The sequence below is a fragment of the Rhinolophus ferrumequinum genome, chromosome 3 (genome assembly GCF_004115265.2).
Source record: "Rhinolophus ferrumequinum isolate MPI-CBG mRhiFer1 chromosome 3, mRhiFer1_v1.p, whole genome shotgun sequence".
Lineage (NCBI taxonomy): Eukaryota > Metazoa > Chordata > Mammalia > Chiroptera > Rhinolophidae > Rhinolophus > Rhinolophus ferrumequinum.
The window spans coordinates 90,587,451-90,601,950 of record NC_046286.1 but is presented as its reverse complement, the minus strand read 5'-3'; the positions used below and the strand labels follow the sequence as shown (position 1 = coordinate 90,601,950).

General features: G+C 37.4%; 1 protein-coding gene across 1 annotated transcript in view; it reads right to left on the bottom strand.

Moving 5' to 3' along the window:
• Nucleotides 1-11,260, bottom strand: part of ADGB (androglobin) — a 141,139-nt gene extending 129,879 nt beyond the window's left edge. Inside the window, exon 1 of the mRNA XM_033095014.1 lies at nucleotides 11,128-11,260. Coding sequence (XP_032950905.1) covers nucleotides 11,128-11,201 — 74 coding nt within the window. The 5' untranslated portion in view covers nucleotides 11,202-11,260. The remainder of the gene's footprint in view (nucleotides 1-11,127) is intronic.
• Nucleotides 11,261-14,500: the final 3,240 nt, after the last annotated feature.

Below are 14,500 nucleotides of genomic sequence, written 5' to 3'. Positions count from 1 at the left end.
ATAAAGATTAGAGCAGATTAATAGAAATAGAAAACAGAAAAATTATAGGAAGAAAATCAATGAATCAAAAATCCAGTTCTCTGAGATCATCATCAAAATTGATTGAACTCTATTCAGACTGATCAGGAACATAAAAGACACAAACTACGAATATCAGGAATGAAAGGTGGTGACATTACTGCTGATCTTATAGACATGAAAAGAACAGTAAGGAAATATAAACAACTCTATGCCCATATATTCGATAACTTAAATGAAATGGATTGATTCCTTGAAGGATACAAACTAAGAATACTCATTAAGGAAGGGATAGATTGGATTGCAAATATTGAATGTCCTTGTATCTATTAAAAACAAGTGAATTTTACATTAAAAACCTTTCCAGAAAGAAAACTCCAGGCCCAAATGTCTTTACTGGTGAAGTATACTAAATATTTAAGGAAGAAATAATACTAATTCTGTATTACCTGCTAAAAAAAATAGATGAGTATCAAAATAATTATGATTAATTGAAGAAGCCATACAAAGCGTATACATAGTTTATGATCCATTTATATAAAACTCTAGAAAATGCCAACTAATCTATAGTGACAGAAAACTTAATAGTGGTTGCCTGGGGACTAAAGTCCAGAAGGGACAGAAGGAAGGGATCACCAAAAGATCAAGAAAACATTTGTGAATGGTAGATCTGTTCATTATCTTGATTATCTTGATGCTTTCATGTGTGTAGATGTACATGAAAACTTATCAAGACACATCCTTTAAATATGTGCAATTTACTGTATGTCAAATTTACATCAATAAACCTACTTTTAAAAAAGAAAGAAAAGAAAACAAGCCCAGGGATTTTAAAAGGCAAATTAAGGAAATTCCAACCGTCACTTTGTGATAGTAATATTATATTATCTGTTCCTAGAGTAATAATACATAAAATTAAATCTACATTCTATGATATATTGGATTACCACGTCATAAGCAATAAAGCATATTTTATCTACAATACTCGTAGTGTGCCTTTCATGTATACCTATTCCTGGTAAATTAAATACCCTGCATAATTTGGATTTGGGAAAACGTAAAAATTATCATTATATATAATAAAAGTAGTCCATAATTCTATTAAAATGTATTTTATAATCCAATTATTAACCGAACACTAACAAAATAACTTCTTTAAAGCTTAAAAGCAAACACATTCCTTGCAAAGATGACAAAATTGTTTTTAATTCTTAAGTCAATGAACAAGATTACATGACACAATAAAAAACATGTAAGAGTAGAAAAGAAAACTTTATATGCTATTCAGCCATTAGAGACTTTTAAGGAAAAAAAGCAGCAGAATCTTACACACACACACATACACACACACTCATATATTCTTTAATTAGATTATTTTCACTGTAAAGTTCTTAAAATTTTAATAAAATAAGGATCTGAAATTTTGCCATTGTTTTCTTCAAGCATGCTGTTCAGGGTAAGGACATAATTTTATTCATAGTGGGAGGTAGTTTATTTATGCAATCTGCAATCAGCATGCCTTCTTAAGTAATGTCAGCCAATACCCCAATACCCTGAAGCAACCAAATATGAATAGAATTACAAAATTGACTTAATTTGGGGTAGAGGCATTTCGAGCCATACTCTTCAGAAATATCAAATATGTAAGGAAATAAATTCCAATCTTAAAATATTATTAAATTTAAAATGGTTAAAGCCAGATTGTTATGTTGACCTTTTATTCTCTTGGTTTTATTAGAATTATTTAATTGGGCATTTAACTTTAAAAGTTCAATGTTTATCTATTTTCTCAATACTTTATGCTTATTTGAATCAATAAGACTTAGTTTCTCTTCTCAAAAAAACAAAATAAATGAGAATAAGTATACACAATAAGAAAAAATCAAAGGTAAAAGTGAAAGGGTTAGAGCAAAGTTAAAAACAAATTATTTTATCAGCACAGAAGAGGGGTAGTATTTGCTTCCAATTTAGAAAATCAATGATGGCTTCATGGAAAAGCAGGTCTTAAAATATTGATTGAATTGGGGGTTTGGGTGAGAACGACTATACACAGAAAAGAGGATGGGAAGAGGCACAAAAGTAGAAAAGTGCCTCTTTTCTGGAAGAATGTAAATAGTATGTTAGTATTTGATTGATACAGAGAACAAAACGGAGCTGAAGCTGGTTGGGGCTCTGACAACTAACTAGCTCCCTCTCTCTCCCTCCCTCGCTTCTACCCCTCTCTCCCTCCCTACCTCCCACCCTCTGTCCCTTCTTTTTTCAAAACAAAAAAGCAGGAGCATCCTATCAGTGGAATGGTGTGTTAAGATTACTAACAACATTACATATAAAGTAAATTGGATAAGAAATACCCTTCAGTAAAGGCAAAGGAATGAGAATGTTTTTTCAGTGGTTCTGCCTGGAATTAACAAAGGCCCAAACTAGAAGATGTGAAGGAAGAAAATGAATTGATGAGCCAGAGTAGAGAAGCAATTTGAAGGGAAAATTAAAAGAACATGGAAATCAACTGGATAGGATGGGCAAAAGAGAGCTGAAGTTCAAAGATGACTGCTCTTTAGATTTAAGATGTCAGGGAAGTGCTAATAAGATTCTCTAAAGTGAACACAGAAAATAGATACATTTGGGAGAGAAAATGACCTCCGTTTTGGACATATTTAACTTAGAGTAGATGAGCACATCCAAGCGGATCTGTGCACTTGAACTTGGGCTCAATTCCATTATTCGGACCACAGATTCTAATTGTCATCTAAATCACAAATGATTATTTTAAATGATCAAATGAGAGAGAAGAAAGGAGAGCAAAGTAAGACCAGTGGAGAACGACTGAACTTGAAGGGTAGGAGAAAGAAAACAAAACAGGGGCAGATCCAAAGAAAGAACTCCAGGAAAGGACAAGAGAGGGTAAATTTAGCTGGAGTGATACATGTTTTTCTATACGCAGCTGAACCCTCTTGAGAGAGAGAAAGGAACAAACCGAGAGAGCAGAAGAGGAGAGCAGTGTACACAGGCTGCTAGGACCCCAAGCTTCTGTCATTTTCCAGGATGTGACACCTTCCAGCAGCAAAGCTGATGTTTATAGAGTAAGCACACAACAGGCTATGCAAAAACATGAGTGTCCATGATGACTTAAATCAAAATTCATGAAAGAAACAACAGGTCTACAGGACCCATACACTAGCACATAGTACATGCAGAGTTTCCAATAAACCTTTTTACTTTTCTTTTTTTACACAACTCCAACTACTTTCCTCATAACCTCATTCTTTGTCTATGGTGCAAATCAGTCCTAAATCGTTCCTAGACTTTGACCCAAGGTGGAGCAAGCATGTGGTTTTGCCTCTAATTTCTAATTAATTCATTATAATAGTATGCGGAAAGGCCCTGTTGGCAGTGTATGCAGTACAGCCTTCATCTATGACCTTGACTTTACCTGGTTAAAGTCTCACTGTTTCTGGCTCATACCTGGGGCAAAGGCAAGCAAAACAGTTCACAATTCTTCCTGCTTTCTTCCCTTTTGTCAGGAGATCCTCGAAGTTTGGTGAACTGGAGCCTTTTTCATTAAATGATAACTAACCTAGATACATTTTCTACCCTCGGATTCAATAGATAGCTCCTCTGAATATCCTCCTAAGCAGTACTACTCAGAAACAAGTGTTGTAGAAAGTCTGCAGGTGAAGACAACAGAGAGGCTCTGAGTTTACCTTGGCCTCTGAGAATCTGCATAGAATCTGTGGATGGAAGTCACCTACCCCAGACTGAGAGCAAGGAAAGGGGGGCAGAAGGGGCACACTGACCTTTTGAGAACTTTGGCTGAAGTAATATATGCAATTCTGATATTCATCAGGTCACAAGGATGGAATAAAAGTAATTACAAAATATTTGGACTATCGCATTCGTTTTAACACCAGCCAAATATATATATATATATACACATATATATACACATATATATATACACATATATATATATGTGTATATATATATATACTTGGCTGGTATATATATATATATATATATATATATACATATATATATATATATATATGTATATATATTTGGCTGGTGTTAAAACGAATGCGATATATATTTATTTACTTTAAAAATGTACCATATGTTAATTCAGCTAAATTAGCATGGTTATAAGTCCCAGAACCTGGAGTTAATTAACTTAGACCTACCCTGGGAAGAAATGTTAATAAAATTTCAAAGCACTGGGTGGATCCTTCTTACAACAACATAAGCATATCTTATTTGTCAAGGGTGAAAGGGAGAATGATTAGTAATATTTCTATCCAATCTTTCACATTATACAAATCATATCAAAGGTATATTTTTAATCTGCCTTGGATACAATTGTTAGTTATTTTTTCTCACATTAAGTAATGTAATCAGTTTATATATTATGTAATCCCTTGATTTAAATAATGTGATCTGAAAATGTCAAAGAAATATTAAAGTCAATTAAAATATTTATAAATTGTTACTTTTGATTGGGGCAATATTAATTTGCTCATCTATGAGCATTAGTAGCAACAATGCTACTAGTTTCAAAGTACAAATTTGTTTATGTTTTTAAGTAACAACAAAGTAGAAATTCTATGAGTTTATAAATTTAAATATTTTCAGTCTACTTCTTCTACTCCTCTAGTAATGCTACAGAGTAAACTTGGGGAACTGTTTTACCTCCAAAATGAAACAAACTAAAAATTAGCTGATTTAAAAAAAAAAAATGATTTTACTGCCAGAGATGATTCTTAAACCATGTCAAATTTTAATGAATATTAAACTAATGCTCAGATTAAGATTATTTCAAAGGGAGAACTGATGGCAGATCCCACTAAGACTAATGGGATACTTCTATCCCCACTAAACAGAGAGTTTGGCTAGATTTTTATATTTAAAAATGTCAACATTTATAGAACGCCAAGTGTTGCGCAATGTTCAGAGGGCCTCTTCCCTCTGGCTCTCAATCTCTATCTGCTTCTGAGTCAGAGGATTTTATGGCAGCGCTGCCACATCAGGTTTCCAGTTCAACTCAATTAAATTACACACACAACATTAAACAACATTGTGCCAGGCCCCGAAGAGAATGCAAAAGTGAACAAGGCAAGGAAGGCATTTAGAAAATTATCATTGAATTTTATTTACACATTTTTTTGGCTTTCCAGACATGGTGGCATCATCACCTGGACATCATAGCACATATTACCACTTCAGCTGAAGATCCGAAATTTGGCTTTTGTAATCTTTGACCTCAGTCACCTTACTGATCCTCTCTGCACCCACCCACGTCCCCCACTCAAAAATGGTCCTCACTATCTTCCAGAGTTCCCAGAATCAGGCATTCCCCCATTACCTCAGACAGCCACGTATTTCTTGCTACCCTGATTCTTAATTCCGCATGAATTCCATGCCAGCAATTGTCAAATTATACCTCACCAATCATCATTCTGATAATTAAGACCATCTGTGTTTCCCCATGACATATAATTTCAGTTCCTTAATCTGTCCCTCATTCTACTGCATACTCATCTGAGATCACTTACGTGCCAGTACATTCATACGCAGACTCTCTATCCCAGCCAACTGGGTGACAGCCTGTGCCCCAAACATTCCCATTGCCCACCCTGACCATCTCGCTAACCTGTGCCTTTTGAAATTGGGGAATTGGTTGTTAGGGGGGAGGTTAGAAAGACCAGCTGAAGTTCGAAGTCATCTTCCTTTCCTCTAACTCATACAGCCCTCATTTTAGGAATCTGATGATTTCTCTAATCAATCTAACCTCATGCCAACACATGGTTCCTTCTATTATTTCCAACAGGCTCCCCCTAACAAATGTAGAATTACCATATATTTCCTAGTTACTTCTGCATGAATGTTAGGTACACCCCACATCCAGATTACATATCCCTGGAGAAAAGGTAGCATGTTTCACAATTCCTTATCCTCTAGACCAGGGGTGTCCAAACTGCGACCCGCGGGCCAACTTCAGCCTGCGATCCATTTTTTATTGGCCCGCAGCAAATTCCAAAAATATATTTAGTTTACTTAAATAAACCAGGCGAGGCAATACGTACTTCAAGTGAGTGGCCCGGCTGTTTGTGTATTTTACCGAATATGGCCCTTGGTGAAAAACGTTGAAAAAAGTTTGGACACCCCTGCTCTAGACCTTGCGCAGAAGTGCTCATTAAACAGTTAAGAATTGAACATAAAAAATAAGCTTTCTTCTAGGGAAGTTTCTGTCACTGAAGCTCACCTTTTAAATCTGTTAATTGACCTGAGTTGTTGAGTTCCACAGAGGTCACCTGGGAAAATCATAGAACTCAGTGTGGACCCTGGGTTGTGTTCTCCTCTGCTCCTCCTCTTACTTCTGCCTTTGTCTGTAGAGCTGTGAGGACTGGACCCGCAGCTATAAAAGTAACCTTCCTACAGTGTTGTTCTCTTTGGAGGGGACTTCTGTTCTGATTTCTAAAGGTAGAGGGACATATTATCTACCAACCACAGTTGCATGGTTTCATTTAACCAGCTCTCTCTGGATTTCAGATAACTAAGAACCCATTTAATTTAATCCTCAGTAAATTATTTATCCTTCTACATTATTGATCATAATTCATTTATCGTAAGTTTTTGTAATACTCATGTTTTGAAATTTTTGTATAGACAAATATATTGATATTTTTTGAGAATTCTATAAACTTTAGATATTTAAATTAATTAATCAGTAAAGGTAAATTTCAGCATTATGAAATACATTTAATTCTGTTTTGCAAAGAAGTCTAATGATATTTCATCATCATTAAGAATCTAGAAGGTTGTACACTTCTTGTTAGTTTAACAAAGTATCTGTTTGTTTCATCTTCATTTGAATGTGCTATTGGAAGTGAAACAAACTTTTGTGACTATAAACCCCAAATCTTGTTCCAATTTCAAACTGCCTATCAAAGGTCCAAATATTTTAGCATTTAAAGTGCAAGCATTAACATTTCTAACAACTATTAACCTTTAAATTGTATGTTTTCTTTCCTCTCTTTTAAATTATCTATGATCTACATAACACTTACATTTAATACTTCCAAGAAGTTCAAATTTTTGTTTTGGTATTGCTATAAATCTTTCTAGTGGCATCTAACAAGTGAAAGTATCTTGGCATGACTATTAATTTACAAATTGATTAACTGAGATTAGTTTATAATTTCTAATTGTCACTAGATACTTACGAGAGTTATAATTTGTGACAGTAGTTCTGACAACAAACATATTGATCCCAAAGATGAAAATTTTTTAAAATGACAACTTCAATTAGGAAAATAAATAAAATCAAAGTTTTAAACATTTAACTATAACAAAATTCCCTCACTTATTATGGACTCACTGGAATTAAAAAAAAAAATCTGATAAAGTCATGGAAGTTTGGAGCTGGAAGAAAAATAAAGCAGAGAAGAGTAGGCAGAGCATGTTGGATTGGGAGCAATTTTAACTAGATAGACTTTCAGTTAAAGAAGAGAAAATTGAATGTCAGAAGAGAAAAATGACATGTTCACTGTCAGAAAAAAAAAAAAAATGGTGCCAGAGCAAACCCTATCATAGAGATTTCATTCTTCCTGATACAGAGAAATAGAGAATACATGTAATAGAAATATGATAATCTAATGTAAAAACTGAGAGCTCAGTTAGCTGGCTTATTTGGGGGGGATTCAAAGTCATATTTACTTCTGAATTTGGTCACAACTGGACATAGATTATTCCACTTTCTCAGTTGTAATATCTCAGTTTTTGAACTTTGCCAACGGTGATCAGATCAGAAAGGGAGGGAGAACTGGGGCCTCAATGAAATTCAGAAGGAATGAAAACCAAGCCAGGGAACGAAACCATGAACTACTTTAATAAGCCAACGGTGAATTCTTCTTATGTGCTAGCCATCATGCTAGGCAAAAGCCAGACATGGATATTATCTCCAATCTGACACATAATTGTAGGGAATAAAAGAGATATGCTATAGGTGGCAGCTCTAGGAGAATAAGATTCTATGAGATGGCCATTTTCAAAGGCTCTGAAGACTTTGTCCTTCATTTCCGTATCCAAGACCATGTTAAAGTTGGTTGTATTTATTGGATGTTTAACCATAAGGTGTGGTAAAATGGCATATAAAGACTTACTCTAAATGTCCTCAGTGTATGTCAAATGACAATTACACTGGAGCCTTGCTAGACTTTGATCCCTAGGTCCCAAGATAGGTGACACATTGTTTTCATCTATGACTTTGACTGGCATCTATGACTTAGAGGATAAACTTAGAGGATAGAGGTGATTGATAACGAACGCCATGCCCAATCATATAAAGCTGCAGCAAAATCTAGTGATTTGATATTTAATGCTCAGTAGATCATATCTAGCAAAGACTAGATTTTTGTATGACTATTTACCTTTACTCTTCTGTTTTCATAAATATACACATACATTTTTATTGATATAATTCAACTTAGATGTTTTCTGGACAAAAACCAACATGTTAGAAATAACGCTATCATCTCAAAAAGAAATAGGAAGTACCAACAAGAAAAGAGTTAGCATCTTACCAGCAGGGACCTTTATCTCTATCACATGTTTTATGGTATCTGGTTTGATCAGTTTCTGCATGGGAGTTAACAATTTCATCTCTTTCAGGATATACACTTTTTAAAGTCAAAGATTTTCCCCAAGCTACTTCAGAGTTGTGAATCTTCAACGTGCATTAATTACAACCACTATCATGCAGCGTCTCAGCTCCTGCTCCCTGCACAAGAACGTAGCAGGATATGCTGAGGCCAAAAAGGAACAACGACGGAGCCAAAGATAGGGGAGTCATACCACTATATTCTCGTTGGGCTGGCAGCTGGTTTTGACACAAAAGCAAACATCCACCAGTACCCCAACAGGGGGTCTTCCTGCACCCCAGTCTCCCTGGCAGACAGGGGAGACACAGGAAGTAGGATCCACGTGATCCGCAATCCACCATCCATGCTTGCTAACCCCACTTGCTAGCCTCAATCCGTTGTTTGCTTCTCTGCCAACTAACTAACTTGCTAGCCACAATCCGCCCTTGCTAGCAGAGCCATAGCAGTTATATTAGTGGCTAATGGCTAACCGTTTACAGCTGATGGTCACCCAGCCACAGCAGATGGCCATCTAATAACCGAGCCAGCACATTTCCATGTGAGGCCAAGAGCCTGGAAACTGCTCTTTGGGACTCTGTCCCCACAACCACCATTGTCTAAGATTTTTTTTTGTATGTGTATTAAAAATTCTTTTGCAACCCTGTTATAATCTCTTATTTAATCACTCTCATTCATTCATTAAATAAACATTTTTGAGTGTCTACTACATATTACCAAGGAGTCAATCATGGTACTAAGGATTCAATAGTGTATAAAATAGAAAAATCGCTGCCTTTGTTGAACTTACATTCTATTAGGGAGACATATAAATACACATAATTTTTTAAAGTGAAATATATAGTATGTTAAATTAGAAAAAAAAATTAATGAGGAAAGATAAAGCAGCAAAGTAAAACAGAGTTTTTTTGGTTTGGGCAGGAAAGTGGCGGCTGAGATTTTAAACCAGTTGACCAAAGAAGTTGACATGAGAAAATGGCATTCAGGTAACTACCTAAAAGAAATGCAGGAGAAAAACCACATGAGAATCTGGGGGGAAGAGCTTTCCAGCAGAGGAAACAGCAGGTGCAAAGGCTCTGAGGTAGGAACAAGCCTGGGGTATGCCAGGGAGTAAAAACGAAGCTAGTATGTGAACAAAGGGTGATATAATCAGAAAAGTAAAAGAGGCCTGATACTGCAGGGCCTTGTAAGACTTGGATCTATAAGAATGGAAGTCATTAAAGAATGTTGAAATCACCTGACTTATACTGATATGCAGCAGGAGTGCAATGCTGTTCAAATCATTTATGTATACAGCATAGTATCTGAAATTTAAGTTAATAAAATGAATGGATTATCTGCCAGGTAGCTGGAAGCCTACTTAGGAGAGAGGACAGAAAACTAGGAACTAGAGGAATCACAGACATGGAAATAAGTGTGGGAGTGGAGTTCATGGAGGAAAAGAGTTTAAATACTAGGAATCAGTGAACAGAAGTCCAGTGTGGGATGTTTCAGGCAGGGAAGGAGGTGGAGAAATAGGCATCCAAAATGTAAAAATCCAGTTAAGAAGACTTTACTATCCACCGCTCACAGGCCCAGCTAGAAGAACATAAATGATCCCTGTGAGGTGGGTTTGGCAACTGACAAACTCTCTCTCATAGCTGGAATAAATTTTATAAATTGTTTAAGTTCAAACAATATCCCATAGTCTGTGCTATTAATAAGGGGGTATTTCTAGAGAAATAAAAATAGACCAATGGAAAAAAAAATAATAAGGTACATAAACAGACACAATAAACACCATCCCAGAACACTATTGATTCCATGAAGCTAGGCTGTATGATTCCTTGGAGTAAACATTAATAACATGAACTACATATTTATATAGATCTAACTTTTTAAAGTCATTTCATGTCTGATATTATCTGATTAAAGGACTTTAGTTGCTGGAATGGGGCAGATACAAATTAGGGAAAGACCATTAAAGTTAAACTCCCTCCCTCCCTAAGTCAGTCTCTCTTTCTCTCCCTCTCGCTCTCTCCCTCCCTCTTTCTCTCCCCCTGTCTCCCTCTTCCTATATCCCACCCCCGTCATTATTGGGGCCAGCCAGCTGTGGCCCTAATTGGAAATCATTTGAGCTATGCCTCTTTTGTAAGGAAGCTGCAATCTTTCCAAGTGCGCGTGGAAAGGAGACGCTTGAAGGAGAGGAGGGCGGGAAGGGGTGAAAGATTCACAGATGGAAGCCAGGAGAAGCCAGAGCTCCTGAAGCTGGAGCTCTGGGAAGGAGGTGGGTCGGGCCTGGGGGAGGAGGAGGAGCAAGAATCTCCTGGGTCGCGCAGAAGGTAGCGAATTTTCGAGGCGGCTAGCCAACTAAACTCCTGCCCTGGCAGAGTTTGCTACAGGAAAGCAGCCCTGGGGCTCGTGGGAAGGCCAAGGAGTAAGGTCAGGGGTGGAACGGGGAGGCAGGGAGGTCCCTTACTCTTTAGATTTGTCCCAGCCTTGCCCAGAGTAGATACGATTCGCCTCTTTCTTTTTGGCTTGTTTGGAGGTCATAGCAAAGGCAGGCAGAGCTCAGTTGGGACTGCGAGCGGTCTCCGCGACCCCGGCTCCGCGTCTACCGTTGCCAGGAGACGGCGTGCGCGCGTCCTGCCTGCGCCGTGCGGAGTCCGCGGGCTCCCGCCAGGGCGGCCCCGGGGCCGGAAGTGAGGGCAAGAACGCCAAGAGCTCAAGTCTCCACAGCCAGGTGGAATCCTAGGGGTGGGGCGTTTGCGGAGGAAACCCGGCGACCTAGTCACGGACGTGACAGTAGGATTGATGGGCAGCTCTGATTAAATTGCAGTTCTTCTATCAGACCAACTCTGCCTGGCTTTGCCCTTAGGAACCATAGACATATATTGATTCTCTTGGATTTTTAGCTATTTGGAGACGTATTTTATGCGAGGTTCCCTTTCCCCAGGTCTTCTCTCTGCTGTCCTCCAATAATGACTAAAGAGACATTACGCCCACACAAAATTTGCCAATGGCTTGAATGCAGTGGGTGCAAGGATTGCTTAAGGATTGATAATAATGATGTCTGTGATTAAACAAGTCCGGTGTCTTGATTGTTTACACGAAAGAAATCAAAGTCGTGGAGTCAAATGGCCCTTGATACTCTTTTAACTTGAAAAGGCGCTGGAGCCAGACAACACAATTCATGCAAACCAAGACCTATTAGATTCCAGCCGAATGCTTGGCCAACCCATAGTGTATTAGTCATTGTGGGGACAGAGTCTCAGGGAGCAGTTTTCAGGCTCTCCGCCTCTTGTGGAAAGGTGCTGGCTCGGTTATTAGATGGCCATCAGCTGTAATCAGATGGCCATCCGCTGTGGTTGGGTGGCCATCAGCTATTACCGGTTAGTCATTAGCCACTAATATAACTGCCGAGGCTATGCTAGCAAGGGCAGATTGCAGCTAACAAGGTTGGTTGGTTGGCAGAGAAGCAGATGGCTGATTGCGGCTCCTGCTTCCTGTGTCTCCAACCCAGCTGCCAGTGAGAATATAGTGGTGGGCTCCCCTACCTATGGCTACGTGGGTGTTCCTTTTTGGCCTCACCATATCCTGCGTTCTTGTGCGGAGAGCGGGAGCTGAGACCCTGCATGATAGTCATCTTTCCTTGAACAACTTCTTTTTTGAGCCTCAGTTTACTTACTTATAAACAGGAGATGGTGATACCTAACTCATCATTCTGTTTTGCAGATAAATAAGATGTATGTAAAATGTTTAGCACACAATGAAAGCCCAGCAAATGGGGGCCCCTGTTTCGGAAAGGTCAGCTCCAATGCATTCATGAGCAGGCAGGTAACATGAATGAATGAAGCTAAGAAATGTTTAGACTAGAAAACCTTTAAAATTCATTAAAACAAAACAAAATGTTGTGCTAGTCCAATACAGTCTCACTTCAGAGAGATTTGACCATACATAGGCCTGAGGTTTAGAACTCTTCTCACTAGTTGCCCTTTCTCATGAACCTAGACAAAATTAGCCGTCTTTAAATAAAGAAATCCCTTGGTCTAGAGACTGGGCATTGCTCAGAGACCCCACTCTACAGGGAAGAAGCAGCTTCCTGCAAAGCAAACTTTTCAGCTACTCTAACAACTGAATGCCCGGCCCTCTCCACTCCACATAGCCTTTGCTTGGTCAGACTATCCCAATCTCATCGTTATTGGGGGTTTTACAGAGGACAATTAGACAGCAATTTCATTGCATTTCGATATGCAAGTAAATAACTTCAAAGTCAGTAGTGTTAATGTTACCGTGTTTCCCCAAAAAGAAGACCTAGCTGGACAATCAGCTCTAATGCGTCTTTTGGAGCAAAAATTAATATAAGATCCAGTCTTATTTTAGTATAAGACTGGGAATATAATATAATATAACATAATATAATATAATATAATATAATATAATATAATATAATATAATATAGTATAATATAATAATTCCAGGGCTTATATTAATTTTTTGCTCCAAAAGACGCATTAGAGCTGATTGTCCGGCTAGGTCTTATTTTCGGGGAAACACGGTATGATGGAAGAAGTGCCCTACAGACATCCCCTATACATGTGAAGACAATGAAGATATCTAGAGGGTTATGCCTTGTCTATCCTATGATTGGAATTTCCTGAGAACTCTCCTGAGTGAAAGTAGAGGACCAAACTTTGAGAAAATATTATTTAATACAAAATATTATTTCAGTAATCAAATGCATAGCCATACGCATACATAAAGACTATTGGGTAAAGATAGCACAATTTTAAGTAACCAACCCATGGCCAGGTGAGTTTCATCTAGAGCCTGGCCATCCCTGAAGGCATGGTAGTAGTTACAAGATGCCAAGAACATTAGAGGAGAAAAGTCTTAGAAGACAAATGATCTATAGCTCACCCATATTTTATAGGTAGGGAACCCCAGACCAAGAGAAGTGTCTTGCCAAAGTTGCATAGCTACTTGATAGTGGAATTTGGACTAGAGGCATTACAGGGAGGAATACCAGTTTAAGCCTAACATAGCAGTATTACACGCAAAGACTGCTTTCTCATCTATTAAATTAGGATACAGATAAGGGAGTTGACATAAGGATGGATGAGATTAAAAAATTTTTATAAAGTATAAAGTGCTTATTAATTTTCTTCTAGTCTTTTCTTTTTTGTTTATTCATTTGTTTTGTTTGTTTTGATTCCACATATAAGTGAAATCATACAGTATTTGTCTTTATCTGTCTTATTTCGCTTAGCATAATAACTTTTAGGTCCATCCATGTGGTCACAAATGGCAAGATTTCATACTTTTCTTTATGGTGGAATAATAATTATATATATTATATATAATTATATATAATCTTCTGTATCCATTTATCTATCAGTGGATACCTAGGTAGCTTCCATATCTTGGCTATTGTAAATAATGCTGCAATGAACATAGATGTGCATATATCTTTTCAAATTAGTATTTTTGTTTTCTTCAGATAAACACCCAGAAGTAGAATTGCTGGGTCATGTGGCAGCTCTATTTTTAATTTTTTTGAGGAATCTTGATACTGTTTTCCATAGTGTCAGCACCAATTTACAATCCCACTAATAGTGTATGAGGATTTCCTTTTCTCTTGTTAATTTAATAATTAATTTAATTTAATTAAATTAATAATAGCTATGTTTCTGCTACATCCCAGGTTTAGGAAGGGGTGCTAGTGCCTTAGAGCATAGGTTTTAGAGACAGACCTGAGTTTACATACTGACTCTTACTAGTTTAGTTACCCTGAGTAAGTTATTTAACTCTCTAAATTCCACTTTCTTCATTTGTGTAAAGGGAAGAATAAT